Raw genomic sequence first — 19,348 nt, forward strand, 5'->3', positions numbered from 1 at the left:
TTCCACTTTCTTCCTGTCCCACTCTGGATATCAAATTAGTTGCTCTGCAATGCGAGCATATCCTTTTGCTTTGCAAGCTTACATTTCCCATTTCTCAAATCTTTCCTCTAATTAAAAATATGGGAATGCATGGAATTGTTGAGTGTAGTCTCTCTGCCTGCTCTGATGTCAGCCTAATCATCTTTTTTTCTAATCCCTGATGAGAAACAAGTGAGAGTGGATGATAATCGTGCTCTGCAATTTGGATCATAGGCCTCACGGACTTTAACTGCTGCCCCTCAACTGAGGTTGTATTTATTTGCCCTCAATTTTATGTGGGGTAGAGGACAGATTAGGAAAATCTGACAGCCAACAAGCAGGAACATCACCTAGCGGCCAATGGAAGTATTGGAGGGTTGGGATTAAAAACAAACTGTTTCAAGTTAGCTGAGGAGCCCGAAATCCAGGCCAACAGAAGTCCAAACTTACTTTTGTGTCTGGAACAGTACGCCTGCTCATCTTGACGTTAACAATTTTTTTAAAAAAATGTCTTCATTAACCTTTCTGAGTTCTTTACATGGCAACACTTTGCTCTCTCAAGCAAAAAATTATGTTTTTTTAGGTTAGATTCCCTAGTGTGGAAACAGGCCCTTTGGCCCAACAAGTCCACACCGACCCTCCGAAGAGTAACCCACCCAGTCCCTGAGGCACTGTACTTCTCAACTAAACGTTCGAGTCGACCGAGGGCCAGGGATCTATACATCAGAATTCAAAACTTACCAGGGCCCGCTGGTGAGATCAAGTGCCCAGACCCGGAGTCCGATTTCTATCCCTGGCCCTAATTGGTTTAGTGTGTCAATCGCAGGTTTGACTTTTTTTTTTGGCCGAAGAAGATACTGTATTTGCCAGACTTTACCTCGATTTACACTTTATTAATAATTAGGCGGATCATTCGGAAAGTGACAAAAATCACAGCTTGGCGCTGATTCAGAAAAAAAAAATTGAGAACAGTTCCGTTTGAACTATCCTGCCCTGGATTCCTATTATGCATCTGTTCTCAGTTTTTGTAACCAGTTGACACAGCCGGAGAAATCCAATATTGTCGATTACTTCCTACCAGGAAACATTCCTCAGTTTTGGAGAGCACATCGAAACGTATTTGCTTTACTGATGGTATAAAAACCGTCTGAGCCGCACCTACAGCGGAGTTTTTGGCAAGATTATTGTTTTTTTGTGTGACCTGTCGATGGCGCTCCAAGTTGCTTGAAAGGTGACCAAGATTGAGATAGGGTTGTCGTTTTTGAGTGGAGGATCAAAAATTGTGTATCTAATTGGTTCCCGTGTGCTGGACTGGCTCCTTACCTGAGAGTGGGTGGAAAAAGCGTCTTGAAGGAGGGTCTTATGTTGGACGCCTACTTCCTGCTTCAGCAGCTTTCCGACGTGCTATTAGTTGTGAGCAGGGGAATGTGAATCGGCTTGGGAAAGCTACAACATTAATGAGAAGGAAAAAGAGCGGATGGTTGAGTGAAAGTTGTTTTTGGCTACCTCATGCTGGGATCTTTTTTAACCTGTGTTCAGAGTTTTCCTTTGAAATTTGACCATGGCTCTGAGTAAAGGATTCCGAGTGTTTCAGAAGCAGGAACCCGGCGGCAGCAGTGTGTTGCTGGAGTCCAGGAGTCGTCAGGATTGCCTCCTCTTCGAGGCTGGGGCTGTGGCCATTCTCTGTAAGTAACACCAGATTTTCGCGCGTGGAATGAACTTTTAGAGGAAGTGGGGTACAGCTGCAACATTTAAACGATATTTTGGATAATTACATGAATAAGAACTGTTTGGTGGGAACTGTGTAGTTTGGGATTACGGTCGGCATGGATTGTTTGGACCGAACGGTCTGTTTCCGAGCTGTATGACACTGGTACTGGGATTGTGACTGCAGCTTTACCTGTACTGTATCTGCACTTTGGCTCCTTTCAGCAAATTCACCCATATCCACAACTGTGCTTGCAGCTTTAACAATAACTGTATCCTCAGATTTAGCTGGACCCCCAATTGTGTTTATAGCTTTTTCAATTTTAACTACTGTGCCTGTATCTTTAGCCATATTTGCATTTTCACAATTAGAAGCATGGAAAATAGGATTAGAAAGCCGCTTGTCCCTTTGAGACTGCTTTGCCATTCAATATGATAATGGCTGACCATCCAACTATGTTTTCCTCAAACACTTTGATTCCCAAAGTACGATATCTAACTAATTCTTGAAAACATTCAATATTTTGGTCTCGGTTCCACAATTCATCACACTCTGGATGAAGAAATTTCACCTTATCTCAGTTCTAAATTACCTACTCCATTTCATGACACAAGAATGAAGAACAGGCAATACTGCTTTGTCATTTGATACCATAATGACTGATCTCATCTCCGTTCCATTTTCCTACCCTTTGACTGTGATCCCTGGTCATTGAGAATTTACTTCCTGTGTTTACCCTGCTTAGACCTGTTGGAATTTTATAAGTTTCTGTGAAGTCTTGCCCACCACCCCTCCATATTCATCTAAACTCCAGTGAATATAGTCGTAACCAGACTAATCTCTCTTCATACATCAATCCTGCCATCCCAGGAATCAGGCTGGTAAGCTTGACCTCACTGTCCATAGCCAGACCTTTCTTCTTCAAATAAGCAGACCAAAACTGCTTACAATACTCTTGGTGTGGTCTCACCAGTGCTGTTAACAGTTGCAGCGAGACATCCCAGCTCCTATAATCAAATCCTCTTGTTATGAAGGCTAACAAACCACATGCCACCTTCACCACCTGCTGCATCTGTATGCTACCTCTCAGGGACTGGTGTACAAAGACACCCAGGTCTCACTGCAACTCCCCTTTTCCCAATCTAATGCCATTCAGATGTTACGGACCAGGCCAAATCCTGTCAAAATATTTTAAGAAGGTAGCAGAGAACCTAACTTTTCTAGTTGGTTTAAGCAGATGTAAGCTGAATATTCCAGGAGTGACCCAGTTGGTCAAACTACTCGGTTAAAAAAAAAACAGAATTTATTTACACACGAACAACAGAAAATCAAATTTAGAATAACATAACTTTTTGAAAACGCAACTGACATGAAAACACAACTTAACAAAGAATTGTTCCGATTTCTTGCAATATCTCATAACACACCCTTTGGCAAAAAAGTAAACTCAAACACACATTCTAACAGGAGAGGGACTGCAGAGAGTGAAAGGATCAGCAAGGAACTGTTTCTTTGAGTCCCCAACTAAAACTAACCCAAAAGTATAAAAAAACCCACACTGGGAGAACTGGCCGCTCCGCTTTCATTGTTCAAGTGTTCTAAAAAAAACTTTAAAAGCCTTTTCAAGTAGATGTTTTCAGACATATCAGAACCTCTGCCTGTAAGACCCCTGTTGGAAAAAATATCAAGGACAACATAACCTTTATTAAAGGAGCAGCATCATCACACCTCCCCCACCACCCAAAAAAAGCTTCATTATAAAACCTCAAATCTTACATTGTTAGTAGCCCACAACACATATACATCACATTAACTGTAAACATGCACTACTATATTCTGTTTCAGCCTGTTTACTCCTGCAACCTAATACCTCCATTTCTCTTCCAAATCTTGACAATGCATCGGCAATCACATTTTCCTGTCCTGCCACATGCACAATTTTCAAATTGAATGGTTGTAACAACAAGCTCCATCTTAACAGTCTGGAATTTTTATCCTTAAATTTCTCCACAAACTTCAATGGGCTATGATCAGTGTCTATGACTGTCTGTCTCAGATACACTACTGGTAATATATACAATTGAAATATAGTGACGCAAATAATTGGTGGGCTCTCCATTCGTCATCTACCTTAGGTATGTTATGGTGAAGGGTAAAAAGTGGTAAGGTGTGCACTAAAGCACAATGTCCATACCAGTCATTCGGTATATATGGGTAGGCCTTGTTTTCATATAGCCAGTGGAGGCTAAATAGAGTTCCAAGGGTGCACTTCTGTGAATGAATGACGAGTTGAGTCAGAACAAGGGCTGAATCTTGTAAACAGTGGGTGTTATCAACAGTTCAGTTATCCAAGTGTATTTGTGGATGGAGAGTAGGTGTACAACCAGTGTCTTTTATAACATTGTTAAAAGTACTTGTTTCACTTGCCCCATGTCATGGGTACCGGAAGTTCTTTCAATACACCATTCTAATAGTGGAACACCGTTAACGTTGAGTCCTTTAAGTTTGTTAGTGCACTTCACACAGCAATGCGCTTCTTCTACCGAATGAGTTTTGTCATCGTAGGTAAGGGATTGAATAAATGGGTGAGTCTTATTCATACATTGTATATCTGATGGAAGAGTGAGCAGACAACACATTGGTCGGGGTGTTTAGCTTGAATAAAGAAACCATTGGCAACAGAAGGAGGATTGGAGTGCATAGTTTTTTGGTCTGTCTTCACTTTTCAACTTTGTTAACTACAGTAGCTACTGACTGCAGAAGCTGTACAAAGGTATTTCTGCCAGTAGTGGTAGGTCAGACAGGAGAAGGTTCTGTCGAGAAGGTACAAGTTGACAGTCTCAGAGCAATAGATGCCTTAGGGTTCTGTGATTTCGGTACTATGTGCTCAAAACTGCAATTCCTATGGTTCACTTTGGGAGAGAAGCAGACAAACATTTCAAAGTAACTGTTTTCGGCTGATGAAGTGAATGAAGTTATCGGATCATGCCATCTCATGACAACTGGCATGGATGTGTTGTGAGGGTGACAATAATGTTGAAAGTGATGTTTGGATGTGCAATGTGAATAGCTTAAATGAGGTTCAGCTGGGCATCTGCACTCATAACAGCTTCCAATAGTATTGGTACAAGTTTCATGGAGCTGACAAATTCTATCTTCAGGGGGAGCAGTGGGGAAGATAATACATTCATCGTCATCGAAGCATCCCAAAGCACCAATGCCATTGCCAGTGTAGCCATGATTACATTGGCATTCTACACCTAAATTGTTGGGTTTTTTTCTACAAGTGGCATCGGGGTTATAAGTGGGTCATGTTAGTGTTCTCATTGTATCAGAATCACAATGGGGTAGCAAAATGGGTAGTGGATAGCAGAGTGAATGTTGTTAATTTCTGCTGTTTTGTGATCATCATGTCATGAGTGTCTTGTCTTGAGTGGTAGTTAACAACGTCAGTGGTGGTGGTGATGGTAGGTGATGATATGATCATCTGTGTTGGGGGAAAGAGTCATTGGTGGGCATCTAATGGTCTCATTGCTTCAGCATGTGGCATCCTCCAAAATATCGTTTAGTTTGATAAAATTCATTCCTATGACATTGTTCATACCAATAAATGTACGTACATCTTAGTCACTTTTCCATTTGATTCATTAGCATTGACAAATTCCGTTCATACAGTCACATTGGAGGTTTGGCCTGTCGGAGATATTACCGATGGGCAGATTACATCTGGGCACATATACTTGGATTGGGTTTTGATTGCACTCGTACTAATACTAGAATTGTGAAGGTGATACAAACTTGCAATTTCCTTTGTAGACCTCTGTTGAATGTCCTTCTACTTTTACTGCAGTTTCAGTTGTCAGAAGAACTTGATTAGGACCTTTCCAGTGACGGCCCAATTTTTCTCGATTTAAAGTCTTGCAATAATACGTAGTCACCAGGGTTGATGTCTTTAAACGTTGAACCTTTTTCTTTTTCCTTCCCTGGTACCAGATAAGATGATAAGACTGCATTTCTTTGGTTAGCTTAATCAGATACCTGTGCATTTCATGCACATTAACAGGATATTGGGTCATTAATGGTGCAGACCAGGGAATCGTTAGGGGCTTTCCATATACTAGTTTAGCCGCCAAGAATCCCGTCTTTTACTGGTCATGGTTCTCATATTAAAAAGGGCAATCGGGAGTACTTGCAGCCAATTAAGATCTGTTTCCTCTACCAACTTGCTTCGCTGACCTTTTAAAGTACCATTGGCACTTTCTACAATTCCTGCTGCTTGGGGATGGTTGGCACAATGGAATCTCTGTAAATGTCTGAATATGAATCATGCAGTAAAAGGGGAAACCTGTTGGGGTTCCTGGGGAGAGGGATCAGAAGATTGCTAGCTTCTTCATTTCAGTGATCAACAGGGGCCTGCCTTGGGAGAGGGCAGTTTTTGGATGAATGTCCTGGTTGGTTACAGTTGAAGCAAATGTCTGGCTGTAGGGGGTGGGAGAGACAGAGAGGAATAGTAAGAGGATGTGTAGGGAGTAAGGGGCATCATGGACTGTTGGGGAAGGTACATAGGAGGACCCAAGGTTCATAGGGATGTTGTCAATATACAGTACCAGCCCTATTCTCTTGCCATACTAGATAGACCTTCCTGTCCGCAAGGCCAGCTAGGTGATTCAGAGTTCTGGATTTAGATCCAGCCCTTGCACTTTGGGCAAATTCAGTCTTGACCTTAACTGTTGAGGCCTTACTGTCGGGTCTTTTAGTTCCCAGAAGTTACATCCTTCTTGAACTGGTCAACATCGGCATCTTGTCAGTGTATATTATGGTTTTAATAGGTTTCTGTACCTGGTCAGGAAGGACAGTCAATCATAAGGCATTAAGTTGGGGCAATTGTCCTTGTGGGTACTGAGTGTCACCAGAGTAAGCAGCATAGCAGTCCTAAAGCAGACAAGGAAATCCTCAGCTCCTTTGCTTGAACAAGGTTTACATGTGAGGACCTTACTCATGTCGATTGCACATTGTACTGCTTCACGGAGGCAGCTATTAATCCAATCTGACCTATTAGGTTCGCCTGGATGCGTAATCATGAGTTGGGTATGATTATTACATTGTAAAATTTCTAAGAACTTAGTCCATTTTTCAGAGAAAAGAGCGCATTCTATAAAGAAGTCTTGGGAGGCCACATTGTAAATGGTCCTAGTCCTATTAATATAACTACTGACTCCTTTGGGATTCTTTCCATAGTCTGGAGCCTTATTGATGATGTGAGAGAGTTCATGAGGCTTCCAAGGTTGATAAAGATTAACAAATGGATTTTGTCCCTGATCCTGGGCCAGTGGGTTAGGGAGCCTTCCAGTCGGGAAATTTCCTCTTGGCCATTTCATATTAGGGTGAGTGCAAGGACTAACATTAAAGGTACCTAAACTTTGATTGTAATTCATCAATGTGGCAGTCAAAGGTGCCTTCTCAGGGTTCCTTGCATGTCTTAATCTCAGTTGATTCCTTGTGCGGGTGGCAGTGGGATTATGGTAGCCTTGATCATCCGAATTCTTCTTATGCTGGACAGGAGAGGCAAATGAGGCAAAAAAAAGGGTATGGGCCTTGGCACGTTCATCCTCCGAGTAGGAAGGGGGTTCAGGTGCTTTAGTTTCATAGTCAGTGTTCACTTTGGTCATACTATGGGTGGGTTTCAAGAAATTCCCTGCTGGGGAACCGGAAAAGGTCGGTTAACAGGAGGGCGGGCATAATAAATGATATCCTCCTCCGAATTGGATTTAAATTCCTTGCTTGCAGGAGAATCATTGTCCTCTAATAATGGGTCTTTGGGATAGGTGGGGTGTAAGGAGCTGTCCTTGTCTGTCTGATCATGCGCAGCTGCAGCCTGATTCTTTCTAATTTACCACTTTCCTTTTTCTTTGGGGTCCCTGAAATTACAGATTAGGTTGTGGATCTCCGCCTCCTTTTATTTTATGCTATTTTTTTCTCTAGCTATCTCCAATTTTGCTTCTAAATCATGTGCTTCATATTTGCATTTTACTTCTGTCCAATCTAATTCAAATCCTTCCTCAGTTAATTGACTGATACCCCTTTTAATACATTGTTAACTCCATGATGATTGCATGGAATTTTCCCACTTTTCTTTAGCTACATTTTTCCATGCAGATATGGCTTTTTTCTTTTTACTCCCACAACCTTTTTTAAAATTAACTCTTGTTCAGCCTCCATAAGTAAATTTAGATCATGTGTGCCTCTCAGAGGCCAGACCTTATTCTGTTGGGCAGCTGCACCAGATATTCCCCTTTGTTTCTCATAATTAGGATACGTACTCACTATCTCTGTTAAGGGACATTTACTCTCTATCTTATTTGAGGCCACATTCATATTTATCCTATTTATTGTATACCTTCACAAAATTCTTACCATTGTCTCCTACCTTTGCAAGGTCTCTATTTTTAGTGCCTATTTAAACAATCTCATTCAGGGTGCCATCAGGGTATGTGAGAGTGAAATGGGGGATGTGGCACACAAAAATGCAGACAGCGAGCAACCAAGTTATAACCTTACCTTGTGGGCCTGTTGGTCTCGAGTCCGACCTTTTAGATGAAGCTCTTCTTTCCCAGTTTCACTCTCAAGTATCCCTTGTTGGAACCCTGCTCGCAGCGCCAAATTGTTAAGTACCTATTTGAGATGGCTCAGGGAATCCCGAATGGTTCTCTCTTGGTTCGTCCTGGAGATGGTACTCTGTGATAGTCTGGAATATACAACTCTTACAGTTTAGTTTAACTTGTTACCTTTATTTACCAATAGCATGTTACACTATAGCATAGATACTTACAAGCAAGGCTTGAGCTAAGGTTTTAAAACCATTAGCAGGGGAGCAGCACCAGCTCTCTCAGGCTACTCCCCTTATTCTGCAAACAAGCTGTCTTTATACAGAAATTGGTACTGAGATTACGAGAAAAACACCGCATGTCCTTAATCAGATAAGCAACAATAAAATGGCAAACGTTTGTACAGGAGGAGAAACTCATTGACAGGTCTGTATATGCTTGCCTGATTAAGCTACATGCACATCACAGTGGGAAACTTTGATCCAGCCAGGCCCCAAATGGCCAATTGCTTTGGATAGATAGCCTTCCCTTTTTAGCTGTACATCATAATGAGGGACTAGTCTAAACTATGTGGGAAAGGTCATGAGGTAACCTTGCTCAGCTAACATGTCAAGTATCATTGTCCTACAAAATGGCTTTTTCTTTTAAAATCACCTTAGATTCCCAGAATGCAAATTAAATTCATAACCTTCCCAGATCTTGAGCTCCAGGAAAGAACACACTAACGTTCAATCCATGACAAGCCAGTGTTCAGTCAAATCAGACCACAGAGTTAATCTTTCCAACAGCGTCTCTCCCTCGAATGTTATTTACAGAAGAATGTTTTCTCTTTCTCTCTCTCTCTCATTCACATGAACATCTTCCAATGTCCTTACTGTGTTATTCAGCCTTTTGTGTTTTCCTAACCCGTAAGGGTAATGAGACTGTCACACTCTAGAACAGTCAAGATTATGGAATAAAGCTTCATAAATTCAAATCTGCTCAGTGTGGTATATGTGAAAACGTATCAGGATTGTTTGATTTCGTGTATATTCCACTTAGCTTATTAAATTAAAAGTTCTTTTCCTATTGAGTATGAGTTTTGTTAAGAGTCTTCGATTATAACCAAAATGTTTAGCTCTCTGACATTCCACAGTGAAATATGCATGCCTCCAGCCCCCGGCGTGAGAAGGAAGTACTGCCACACATTCCACAAGTGAAAAAATGTTATTACTTTATTTACACCGATCCATTGACACTAAGAACAGGTGCCCCCAATTCTTCTGAACAAATGCCCGCCCCCCCCCCCCCCCGCCATGTCAAGTGCTTTTCCTGCATCTCCTGTAGCAAATGTGTCACATGTAAGGCTACAAGCTTTCTCATAGTCATCTTGAATGGTTTTTTGTAATTAGGTGTGGCTAATACAGGGGCAGTGGTTAACGCAGCTTTCAGGCTGTCAAGTGCCTTCTGACACAGTCTGCTTTTCATCCTGATTCCCATTCAGTCGAAGGAAAACGCTTAGAGCGACAGTAAGCTTTACCTCCTTCATCTTTATTCCAGGCCTGGAGGGAGAGAGAATGATCGACCACATGCACAGGGACATGAGTTCTCGGTCTTCTCTGGAATAGCAGTTTCTTAATTAATTATATAGTCATTTTATGGGGAGGAGCATCCAGATAAGGCAACATACATATTGATTGAGTGACCATTACAATCAGCAACTGTCAACATTAAAGATTGAGCAACCTGCTTATGAACGTTCTTAATCTTAACTGGCTTCACATATGGAATACTTTTCACCTTGGTAAACTGACCTTACATACTGAATGCTTCCACATCTTGTTAAATGGCTTTACATAATGAATGCTTTTCCGCCTTGTTAACCTATTGATCTGAGTCATGCTCAGCTGAACCTCTTGCTTCACAAAACTCATAACTCTTTCCCTACCTACTTATACCCTATACACATTCTTTCACTGTCCACTGGAAATTCTTTATTTTCTTTAGTAATTCAGTGAGAGGAGCAGCCACACAGCTAAAACTCAGTTCAAATTTTGAATAAAATCCACTCAATCCCAGGAATCATAGTACTGCTGTTTTTGTCGATGGTATGGGAAACTCCCCAATCACCTTTTGTTTTTGGATTCTGTGGGGCTATTTATCAGTATCCAATAACATTGATTAGGAAGGTGATTTGGACTTTGGCAAATTTTCTCCTTAGTCAGGTTTAACAGTTGAAGTCGATTTAACAGTTCTGATAAATGTTGTAAATGTTCCTTCCATGTGTGACTAAAAATTACCAGGTCATCAATATAAGCTACAAATTGGGTAATCTGGAAAGTACCTTATTGATTAGTCTTTGAAATGTGGCTGGCACATCCTTCATACCAAATATCATGACTTTAAATTGATGTAGTCCATTTGCATTACAAAAACCAAAATTGTCTGTCTTTGCTCTTTCGGACAAAAGTACCTGCCAGTACCCTCTGAGCAAGTCCAACTAGAAATATAAGTTTCTTGTCCCACCTTTTCAATAAAGACTTTCAAATGTGGAGTCAGATATGAACCAGACTTTGATTATCACAAAGTCGATGCAATTACAAACTATCCAGATGATTGGGATAAAGGAATTCAGTTTGTTCCAAATGCACCAAAAGAATTGGCCAAATTCAGACCATTTGAATTAGCTTTTGGGCGTGAAGAGAGGGGACTGCTAAAATTGATTAAGAAGAAATTGGTTAGTCATAATTCAGAGTTCACACATTTGGACTGTATCAAATTTTAGGGAATGATTAAATAAACTGGGGGCATTGGCTAGACAGCATTTAAAAGTATCACAGCATGTATTGAAACAGGAGGCAGACAAGAAATTAAAAACTCTCAATTTTGCTATCAGAGATAAAATTATTACTGCCAGTGATCGGTGACCCTTTAAAAGCAAAGTTTAGTGGACCATATCAAGGCGAAAGGTGATTGAGATTTCTTTCTGTCTGGACTCCTTACCAAATAGTTCACCTCATTCTGTCATGTGAACATGCTGAAAAGATATTTTGACAGAGAAGGAAAGCAAAAGGAAACTGTGGTGAGTACCATCTGCTTTTGGCACCATTGGTGAGCTCCAGTCACTGTAACTCACATCAAATGTGTCACCTTGGAGCATGCATTCAATCTCCTTTTGATCCCGTACCAACTTTAAAGGCTTAAGACTAAGGATATTACTTAATCGGAACAGCATTTCCTATCTATACATCATGCATAATTAAGTTAGTATTTCCCAGCTTATTTCCACACATCTCCCCATGTGATAGCAATAACTGTTTTGGGTCATTTTGATTTGCCTCTGGAAGGTAACTCAATAATTTATCCCAATTTTTGACAACTTCCTCATTGTCCAATTTTAATTCAAGGAATGTCCAATTCAGAATCCTCTGAACTTGGTTCTTCACTCTGTTGTAACCAATAACAACAGTCTCCTTTTGATTCCCTTCCCTATACTGTTTGAGCATATTCACATGACACACTGAAATTTTTCTGTCTAGAATCCTTATCAAATAGTTCACCTTATTCAATCTCCTTTTGACTTGATAAGGTCCACTAAACCTTGTTTTTAAAGATTCATCACTGGCAGTAACAGAAGTCCTCAACTTGATTTTAATGTCTGATGCCACCTTTCTAGCACACCTTGCAATTTTGGATGATATGCAGTAGATTTGAATTGTTTTATTCCTAACTATCCATAACTTTCTTGAATAATTTTGAAGTTTGACCCTTGTTCTGATTGTATTTCTGTGGTAGTTCATCTCTAGTGAAAAGCTTGAGTAATTCCTCTACAATCCATTTAGCTGTGATATTGTGTAATAGATTCACCTCTGGAATTCTGGTGGACACATCCATTATTATTAAGAAATCCTGATTCCCGTCAATGTTTTAGGTTAGGGGTCCTTTGCAATCAATTAAGACTCTTGGTATTATAGGTGCAGGTTTTATTGCTGCCTGCAGTTTTTAAATTACCTGACATGTCTGACAAAATTCAACTACATTTTCGTGCAGTCCAGGCCAGTGAAAATGTTTTTGTATTTTAGCTTGAGATTCTCTTACCCCTAAATGATATCCTACTGGTAATTCATGTGTAACCCACAACACACTGGCAATATGACTTGATGAATGTCTGCCCACTTCCTATTTGTCTGAAAGTCATAGGCTGTATTTCCTCATTAAAACATCATTTGTAAGATAGTAGCACTCAGGGATCCATCTAGATTCATTATTCCAAGTATATGTTTTGCTACAATTGCTTCAAATTTTCATCTTTCCGCTGTAACTCCGTTAACTTCTCTGAGCTAAAGATATCTACTTTGTCATCTATCTGCTTCTGGCTTGTCTCAACCATCTGATCAAACAGGGTCTCTGCTAATTCCACTTCAACTTTCTTATCTGTACTCTTTGATCTCTCCTGCTTCAGCTGCTGACTTAGAGACATTGTTACCACACAGTCAAGAAACATCCCAGGACATGCTTCCTGTAATAATTCAGTGTCTGATTTTCCACTGGCTTTTCAACCACAGTAGGCAGCACTCTAACCTGTGGACCAACTACAGAAGAACCTCAATTATCCAAATATCTGATTATCCGAAGGGGATCTCAAGGTACCGACAAAAACATACGTCAAAGACCTGTGACAACTCTGATCGCGTCTTCTGTTTACGGGTACAGTGATTAAAACCAATCTCAGCTTGCTGAAATGCTGCCGAGAACAGTCCTGGACAGAACAGGCACCGTCTCTAAATGACTGATCTCCCACCTGCCCTCCCTGTCCTCCCTCACTTTCCCTGGAATTCTACACAAGGATGTACCCTAAACCCCCCTCCCTCTTCCCCAGATAATCTCTCCAACATTGTCCTGTACAGGGCAGAGGTGGAACTTGTCAAAACGTTGTGTGTGTGTGTGTTCGCTCGCGCATGCTATTTGGAGGCAAGGACTGATTAGGGATAGTCAGCATGGCTTTGTGTGTGGGAAATTATGTCTCTCAAACTTGATTTGAGATTTTTCGAGCAGTAACAAAGAGGATTGATGAGGGCAGAGCGGTAGATGTGATCTATATGGACTTCAGTAAGGCGTTCGACAAGGTTCCCCATGGGAGACTGGTTAGCAAGGTTAGATCTCACGGAATACAGGGAGAACTAGCCATTTGGATACAGAACTGGCTCAAAGGTAGAAGACAGAAGGTGGTGTTGGAGGGTTGTTTTTCAGACTGGAGGCCTGTGACCAGTGGAGTGCCACAAGGATCGGTGCTGTGTCCTCTACTTTTTGTCATTTACATAAATGATTTGGATGCGAGCATAAGAGGTATGGTTAATAAGTTTGCAGATGACACCAAAATTGGAGGTGTAGTGGGCAGTGAAGAGGGTTACCTCTGATTACAACAGGATCTTGGCCAGATGTGCCAATGGGCCGAGAAGTGGCAGATGGAGTTTAATTCAGATAAATGCGAGGTGCTGCGTTTTGGGAAAGCAAATCTTAGCAGGTCTTATAAACTTAATGGTAAGGTCCCAGGGAGTGTTGCTGAACAAAGAGACCTTGGAGTGCAGGTTCATAGCTCCTTGAAAGTGGAGTCGCAGGGAGGTAGGATAGAGAAGAAGGCATTTGGTATGCTTTCCTTTATTGGTCAGAGTATTGAGTACAGGAGTTGGGAGGTCATGTTGTGGCTGTACTTGACATTGGTTTAGGCCACTGTTGGAATATTGCGTGCAATTCTGGTCTCCTTCCTATCAGAAAGATATTGTGAAACTTGAAAGGGTTCAGAAAAGATTTACAAGAATGTTGCCAGCATTGGAGGATGTGAGCTATAGGGAGAGGCTGAATAGGCTGGGGCTGTTTTCCCTGGAGCGTTGGAGGCTGAGGGGTGACCTTTATAGTGGTTTACAAAATCAAGAGGGCCATGGATAGGGTAAATAGACAAAGTCTTTTCGCTGGGGTTGGGGAATTCAGAACTAGAGAGCATAGGTTTAGGGTGAGAGGGGAAAGATAAAAGGGACCTAAGGGGCAACTTTTTCACGCAGAGGGTGGTACGTGTGTGGAATGAGCTGCCAGAGGAAGTGGTGGAGGTTGGTACAATTGCAACATTTAAGAGGCATTTGGATGGGTATATGAATAGGAAGGGTTTGGAGGGATATGGGCCAGGTGCTGACAGGTGGAACTAGATTGGGTTGGGATAGTTGCTGTTTAGTTGCTAGATATCTTGATGACTCTGACTTACCCCACAAAAGCAGCAGCAGCAGCCTTATTGTCGGTGTACAGTCCTGCAGCCCCTGAGGGCTGGGTGGGGGGGGGAGTGGGGTGTGGTAGGTGTGTGGAAATGCGGGCGGTTGAGGCCAGGGGCGCAGACAGGATTCGGACTGGGTGGGGATGCGGGGTTGGGGGACGGGGGGAGCGGTGTGGGAGCAGATGGGTTTGCGAGGTAAGCGGGGAAGGCAGCGTTGGATGCGGTGGGGGTGTGGTGGGAGCTGTTGGGGTTGGGCAGGGTGCTGGTGTTGAATGGGGTTGGAGGCGGGAAAGGGGGCGGTATTGAATGGGGCTGGGGACGGCCAGGGGGATGGATGGGGTTGGGGCTGGGTGTAAGCGGACAGAGTTGTGGCAGCTAGGGGTGGGCAGGGGTTTGGGGTTTAAGGTGGGTGGCGTGGGGGCGGGGTCTCACACGCAATGTGCTTTTGCCTAGTCTCCTGAACGGGGAGTAGACTTTTTAGCCTCCACTGTGCTTTCTGTTACCCCTCCAACAAAAGTCAGAGTTATCCTGTTTTCCTACATCTGGCTTTCCAGTGCTTTTTCTAAACCTACCAACATTGGTGATTTCACACAGCTGATTTTATTGCAGTAAAAGTACTGGAACTTTTTAAACTTCTGTTTTCCCTTTTAAGGGTTTCCTTTCTACCCTGTGGCAAGTTATGCTTATGATCCTCGAGATCTACCTTTTCCTTCTGACAAGAGGATCTCTTTTCCCCAATTTCTGTCCCTCATGGATTGAAATTGATGTTGGAAGCCAAACTTTGATTTACGAATCATCTCATAATCAGCCATTTGAGCTGCTGATCTTGCTGTTTTAACTCTCTGCTCTTTCACTTGAGTTCTCACTACTTCAGGAAGTGATTCTTTGAACTCCTCCAAAATAATCGTTTCTCGAAGAGGTTTGCTCTATTTTTAATGCTCTTCTCCACTATCAAAGTTACTTTGTTTGATCCTTTCAAACTCAGTGTAGGTTTGACCAGGGTTCCTCCTAAGATTCCTGAAAAGTTGTCTGTATGCTTCTGGTACAAGTTAATATGCACTTAATGGCTTTTTTTCACCTCCGCATAGGTGCAATTTACTCCTCTGATAGTGTTGCAAATACCTCAATAGCTCTATCTACAAGTTTTATTTGGATCAACAAAACTGAGTTGATCACTGGCTACTTCATTTGTTTAGCCACCTTTTCAAATGAGATGAAAAAGGATTCTACACCCTTCTTATCAAATTTAGGCAACGCTTGTATATATTTAAATGGATCTGAAAATGTGTTGCTGGAAAAGTGCAGCAACACATTTTCCAGCAACACATTTTTCAGCTCTGATCTCCAGCATCTGCAGTCCTCACTTTCTCCTATATTTAAATGGATCCCCGCCAGACGTTTGGCTACTATGGGTTTGCTCATCCTCAACCTCTTCCTCTGCAGCCTTCATCCATTCTTTTAAGTTGACTTTCCTGTCTAATTGCCAGTTTATGAAGTTCAAACTCTTTTTCCTTCTTTTCCTTCTTTTCCTTCTTTTCCTTCTTTTCCTTCTTTTCCTTCTTTTCCTTCTTTTCCTTCTTTTCCTTCTTTTCCTTCTTTTCCTTCTTTTCCTTCTTTTCCTTCTTTTCCTTCTTTTCCTTCTTTTCCTCTTTGTCTCTGTCTTTTGTTTTCTTTTTGTTCTGGTAAAGTAATTCTTCCTTTTTCTTTGTGTTCTGCTCAGGCCTTTCATTCTTTTTCTTTTCCCTCTGCTTTTAATCATAATTCAAACAGTTTCATTTCCTTTTCTCTTCCTTTTTCTTTTGCCTCTGTCGCAAGCTGCTTCATTTTTAATTGAATTTTAGCCATCTCCAAAGATTCTGATGGCATTTCCAGCAAATTTTAAATGTTGAGCTATTGTTGTAGTTATCTCTCCTCTCCTCACTGAAGGAAGCAGCTCCAACTCCAGCTTGACTGTCAACACCAACAGCCTTTCCTTGTTCACCTTTTGTAAAGCCCCCAAAGTCATGTCTCCAAACCCCAGAAAACTCTTAATGACTGAAAGAGCCATGACTACACCAAGCACTGCTTAAACCAACTGAATTCAACACCCGGAACAAAAGACACTAACACCTACCACTCGCTGCCTTTGAGTCCAACTACCCTAATTCGAAAACGGAACTACAGAACAAATCTTGCAAAGAGCCCCCAATCTATTATGGAACAGGCCAGACCAAACTGATAAGATTTCAAGAAGGTAGCCCAGAACCTAATGTTTTACTAGTTATTTTAAGCAGATGTCAGGTGAATATTCCAGGAGCGTTGAAGCTAGTCAAATCACTGTTTTAAACAAAACAATTTAGTTACAAATGAACAAAAGAAAATTGAATTTAAAATAATATAACTATTCGAAAACCCAACCGACATGAAAATACAACTTAAAGCTATTTCAATTTCCTACAATATTGGATAACACACTCCTCAGCAAAAGGGTAAATGCAAACACGTTCTTATAGGAGAGAGATTGCAGAGAGAGACAGGATCAGCAAGGAACTGTTTCTTTGGGTCCCTAGCTAAAACTAACCCAAAATGAGGGGAAAAAAAAATTCTGAACTGGGAGAACTGGCCACTTCCCTTTCATGTACAAGTGTTTTTTTTATATTAAGCTTTCTCAAGTAGATACTTTCAGACATATCGGAAACTCTGCCTTTACCACCCCTCTCGAAAAAATACCATGTACAGAATAATCTTTTAAAGGAGCAGCCTCGTCACATAGAAAATAATCTGCCTTCCTGTTTTTATTCCTGAAGTGGATTACCTCATATTTATTCACCCACTCATTCGTCCAAATCACACTGAAGCATCTCTGCACCCTCAATTTCTCCACATCTGTAGCTTTTTCTGTAACTGCAACTGTACTAGGCCTCTGCAATGTGAGGAGTGGATTTGGAGGATGTTTTATAGGGATGGGAATGGCAGCATTTCAAGGGAGTCTACAGCTTCCCTAACCATTGAAAACAGATTTGGACAAGCTCCATTCATGGAATGCACTTCTGCCAGTTCAAATTTCCAGTGTTTGCTGTGGCTGGGCATTCCCATAAAGACACAATAGGAAGGGAAAAAAAATGCCTGTCACCTACTAAAAGATGAATATTGAGTGGTACAAAAAAAAGCATCCTAAATAGTCTCAAAACATGTCTGGTATTGTGGAGAAAATATTTTTCAGCACAGACCTCAAAAAAAGCTAGTCATCAGTGCAAATAATAGAATCCTATCCACCTACACAGCCATAGATTTCAATGATTTTAGCTGAAAATTAGATGATATATATTTTTGTAGTTATTCCTTTGGCAATCCCAAGAGATATTTTGCTATCACTATTCTAAATTCAATAGATTTGGAGCAAATTTAGCAGCTCTAAACTGGAAATCCACCAGCTGCTTTTGGGCTATCAGCAAAATTGTATTTCACCACAAACTATAACCTCACTGCCTGGCATATCCCTCAATCTACCATTACTATCTAACCAGGATACTAAACCAACCTTGCTTCAATGAGGAGTGCAGAAGAGGATGCTGGGGCATTTTTAAGTATACCTAAAACTGAGGTGCCAATCTGCTGAAACTACAGAGGACTACATGCTTGTTAAGCAGTGGAAGCAGTATGCTATAGTAAAAGTAGATCAGGTCTAAGCTCTGAAGTCCTGGTGCATCATCTTTTGGATGGTGGTAAACTATTAAATAATTATCAGGAGGAAGGCATTCCCCAAATATCCCTATCATCAACGGTAAGGGAACCAACACGAAGACAAGGCTGAAGAATTTCTAAAATTTATTGCCAGAGGTGCTGAATGGAAGATTCATCTTCAGCTTTCTCCAAATCATAGATTTTTAATTGACACTGTGTGACATCAAGAATGCATTGGATGCAGCACAGACTGTGGGCTTGACAACATATCGAAGACTTAAAATCCAAAAGTACACCCACTCCCTCTAATGGGAGCATACAGCTATCACCAAACTCTTTTACAACAGCTATGGTACTGGTATATCTCCAAAGTTGTGGAAGATTGTCCAGGCATATCCTGCCTCCAAAATCCAGAACAAAACAAGTCTGACCAATTACTGCCTCATCAGCCTATTTTCAGTCATTATAAAGTAATTGTTGGTATCAATTATTATGTGACTCTGCCAGAGTAGCAACTTGTTAACTGAAGCTAGATTTGAATTCCACCAGGCTGCACCGTTCCAGGCCATTTCACAGGTCTAATACAAATGTGGACAAGGGAGCTGAACACAAGGTGAAATGTACTAACACCATATGGATTGCACTGGCTCACCAACTTCTTGAGGGCAATGAAGAATGGTATTTATGAACCATGGATCCATAAATAAGCCCTCTAATTCCAGTTTCTTGAGCATCTCTGCTTTTATTCACTCCATTGAATGATAGCTGTACTTTCAATTGCTGAGATCCTAAGCTCTAGAGTTCTCTCTCAACTTTTGTCTGTGTTTCCTCCTAAATGACACTATTTAAAATGTGCTTCTTTTAGATTAGATTAGATTAGATTACATTACAGTGTGGAAACAGGCCCTTCGGCCCAACAAGTTCACACTGACCCGCCGAAGCGTAACCCACCCATACCCCAACATTTACCCCTTACCTAACACTACGGACAATTTAGCATGGCCAATTCACCTGACCTGCACATCTTTGGACTGTGGGAGGAAACCGGAGCACCCAGAGGAAAGCCACGCAGACACTGGGAGAATGTGCAAACGCCTGAGGTGGGAATTGAAC

General features: G+C 41.4%; 1 protein-coding gene across 3 annotated transcripts in view; it reads left to right on the plus strand.

The window, feature by feature from the left end:
- Nucleotides 1–487: 487 nt before the first annotated feature.
- LOC122553185 (polyphosphatidylinositol phosphatase SYNJ2-like) overlaps nt 488–19,348 on the plus strand; it is a 244,735-nt gene continuing 225,874 nt past the window's right edge. The window contains exon 1 of one of the 3 annotated variants that reach the window (XM_087991469.1): nt 488–1,703. In XM_087991469.1, the coding sequence (XP_087847595.1) occupies nt 1,580–1,703 (124 nt within the window). In that variant the 5' untranslated portion in view covers nt 488–1,579. The remainder of the gene's footprint in view (nt 1,704–19,348) is intronic. The other 2 variants (XR_015758472.1, XM_087991468.1) reach the window with 2 other exon arrangements.

This window comes from Chiloscyllium plagiosum, unplaced genomic scaffold, assembly GCF_037043375.1.
Source record: "Chiloscyllium plagiosum isolate Xiang-an unplaced genomic scaffold, Cpla_swu_hap1 HiC_scaffold_10, whole genome shotgun sequence".
NCBI classification, from domain to species: domain Eukaryota; kingdom Metazoa; phylum Chordata; class Chondrichthyes; order Orectolobiformes; family Hemiscylliidae; genus Chiloscyllium; species Chiloscyllium plagiosum.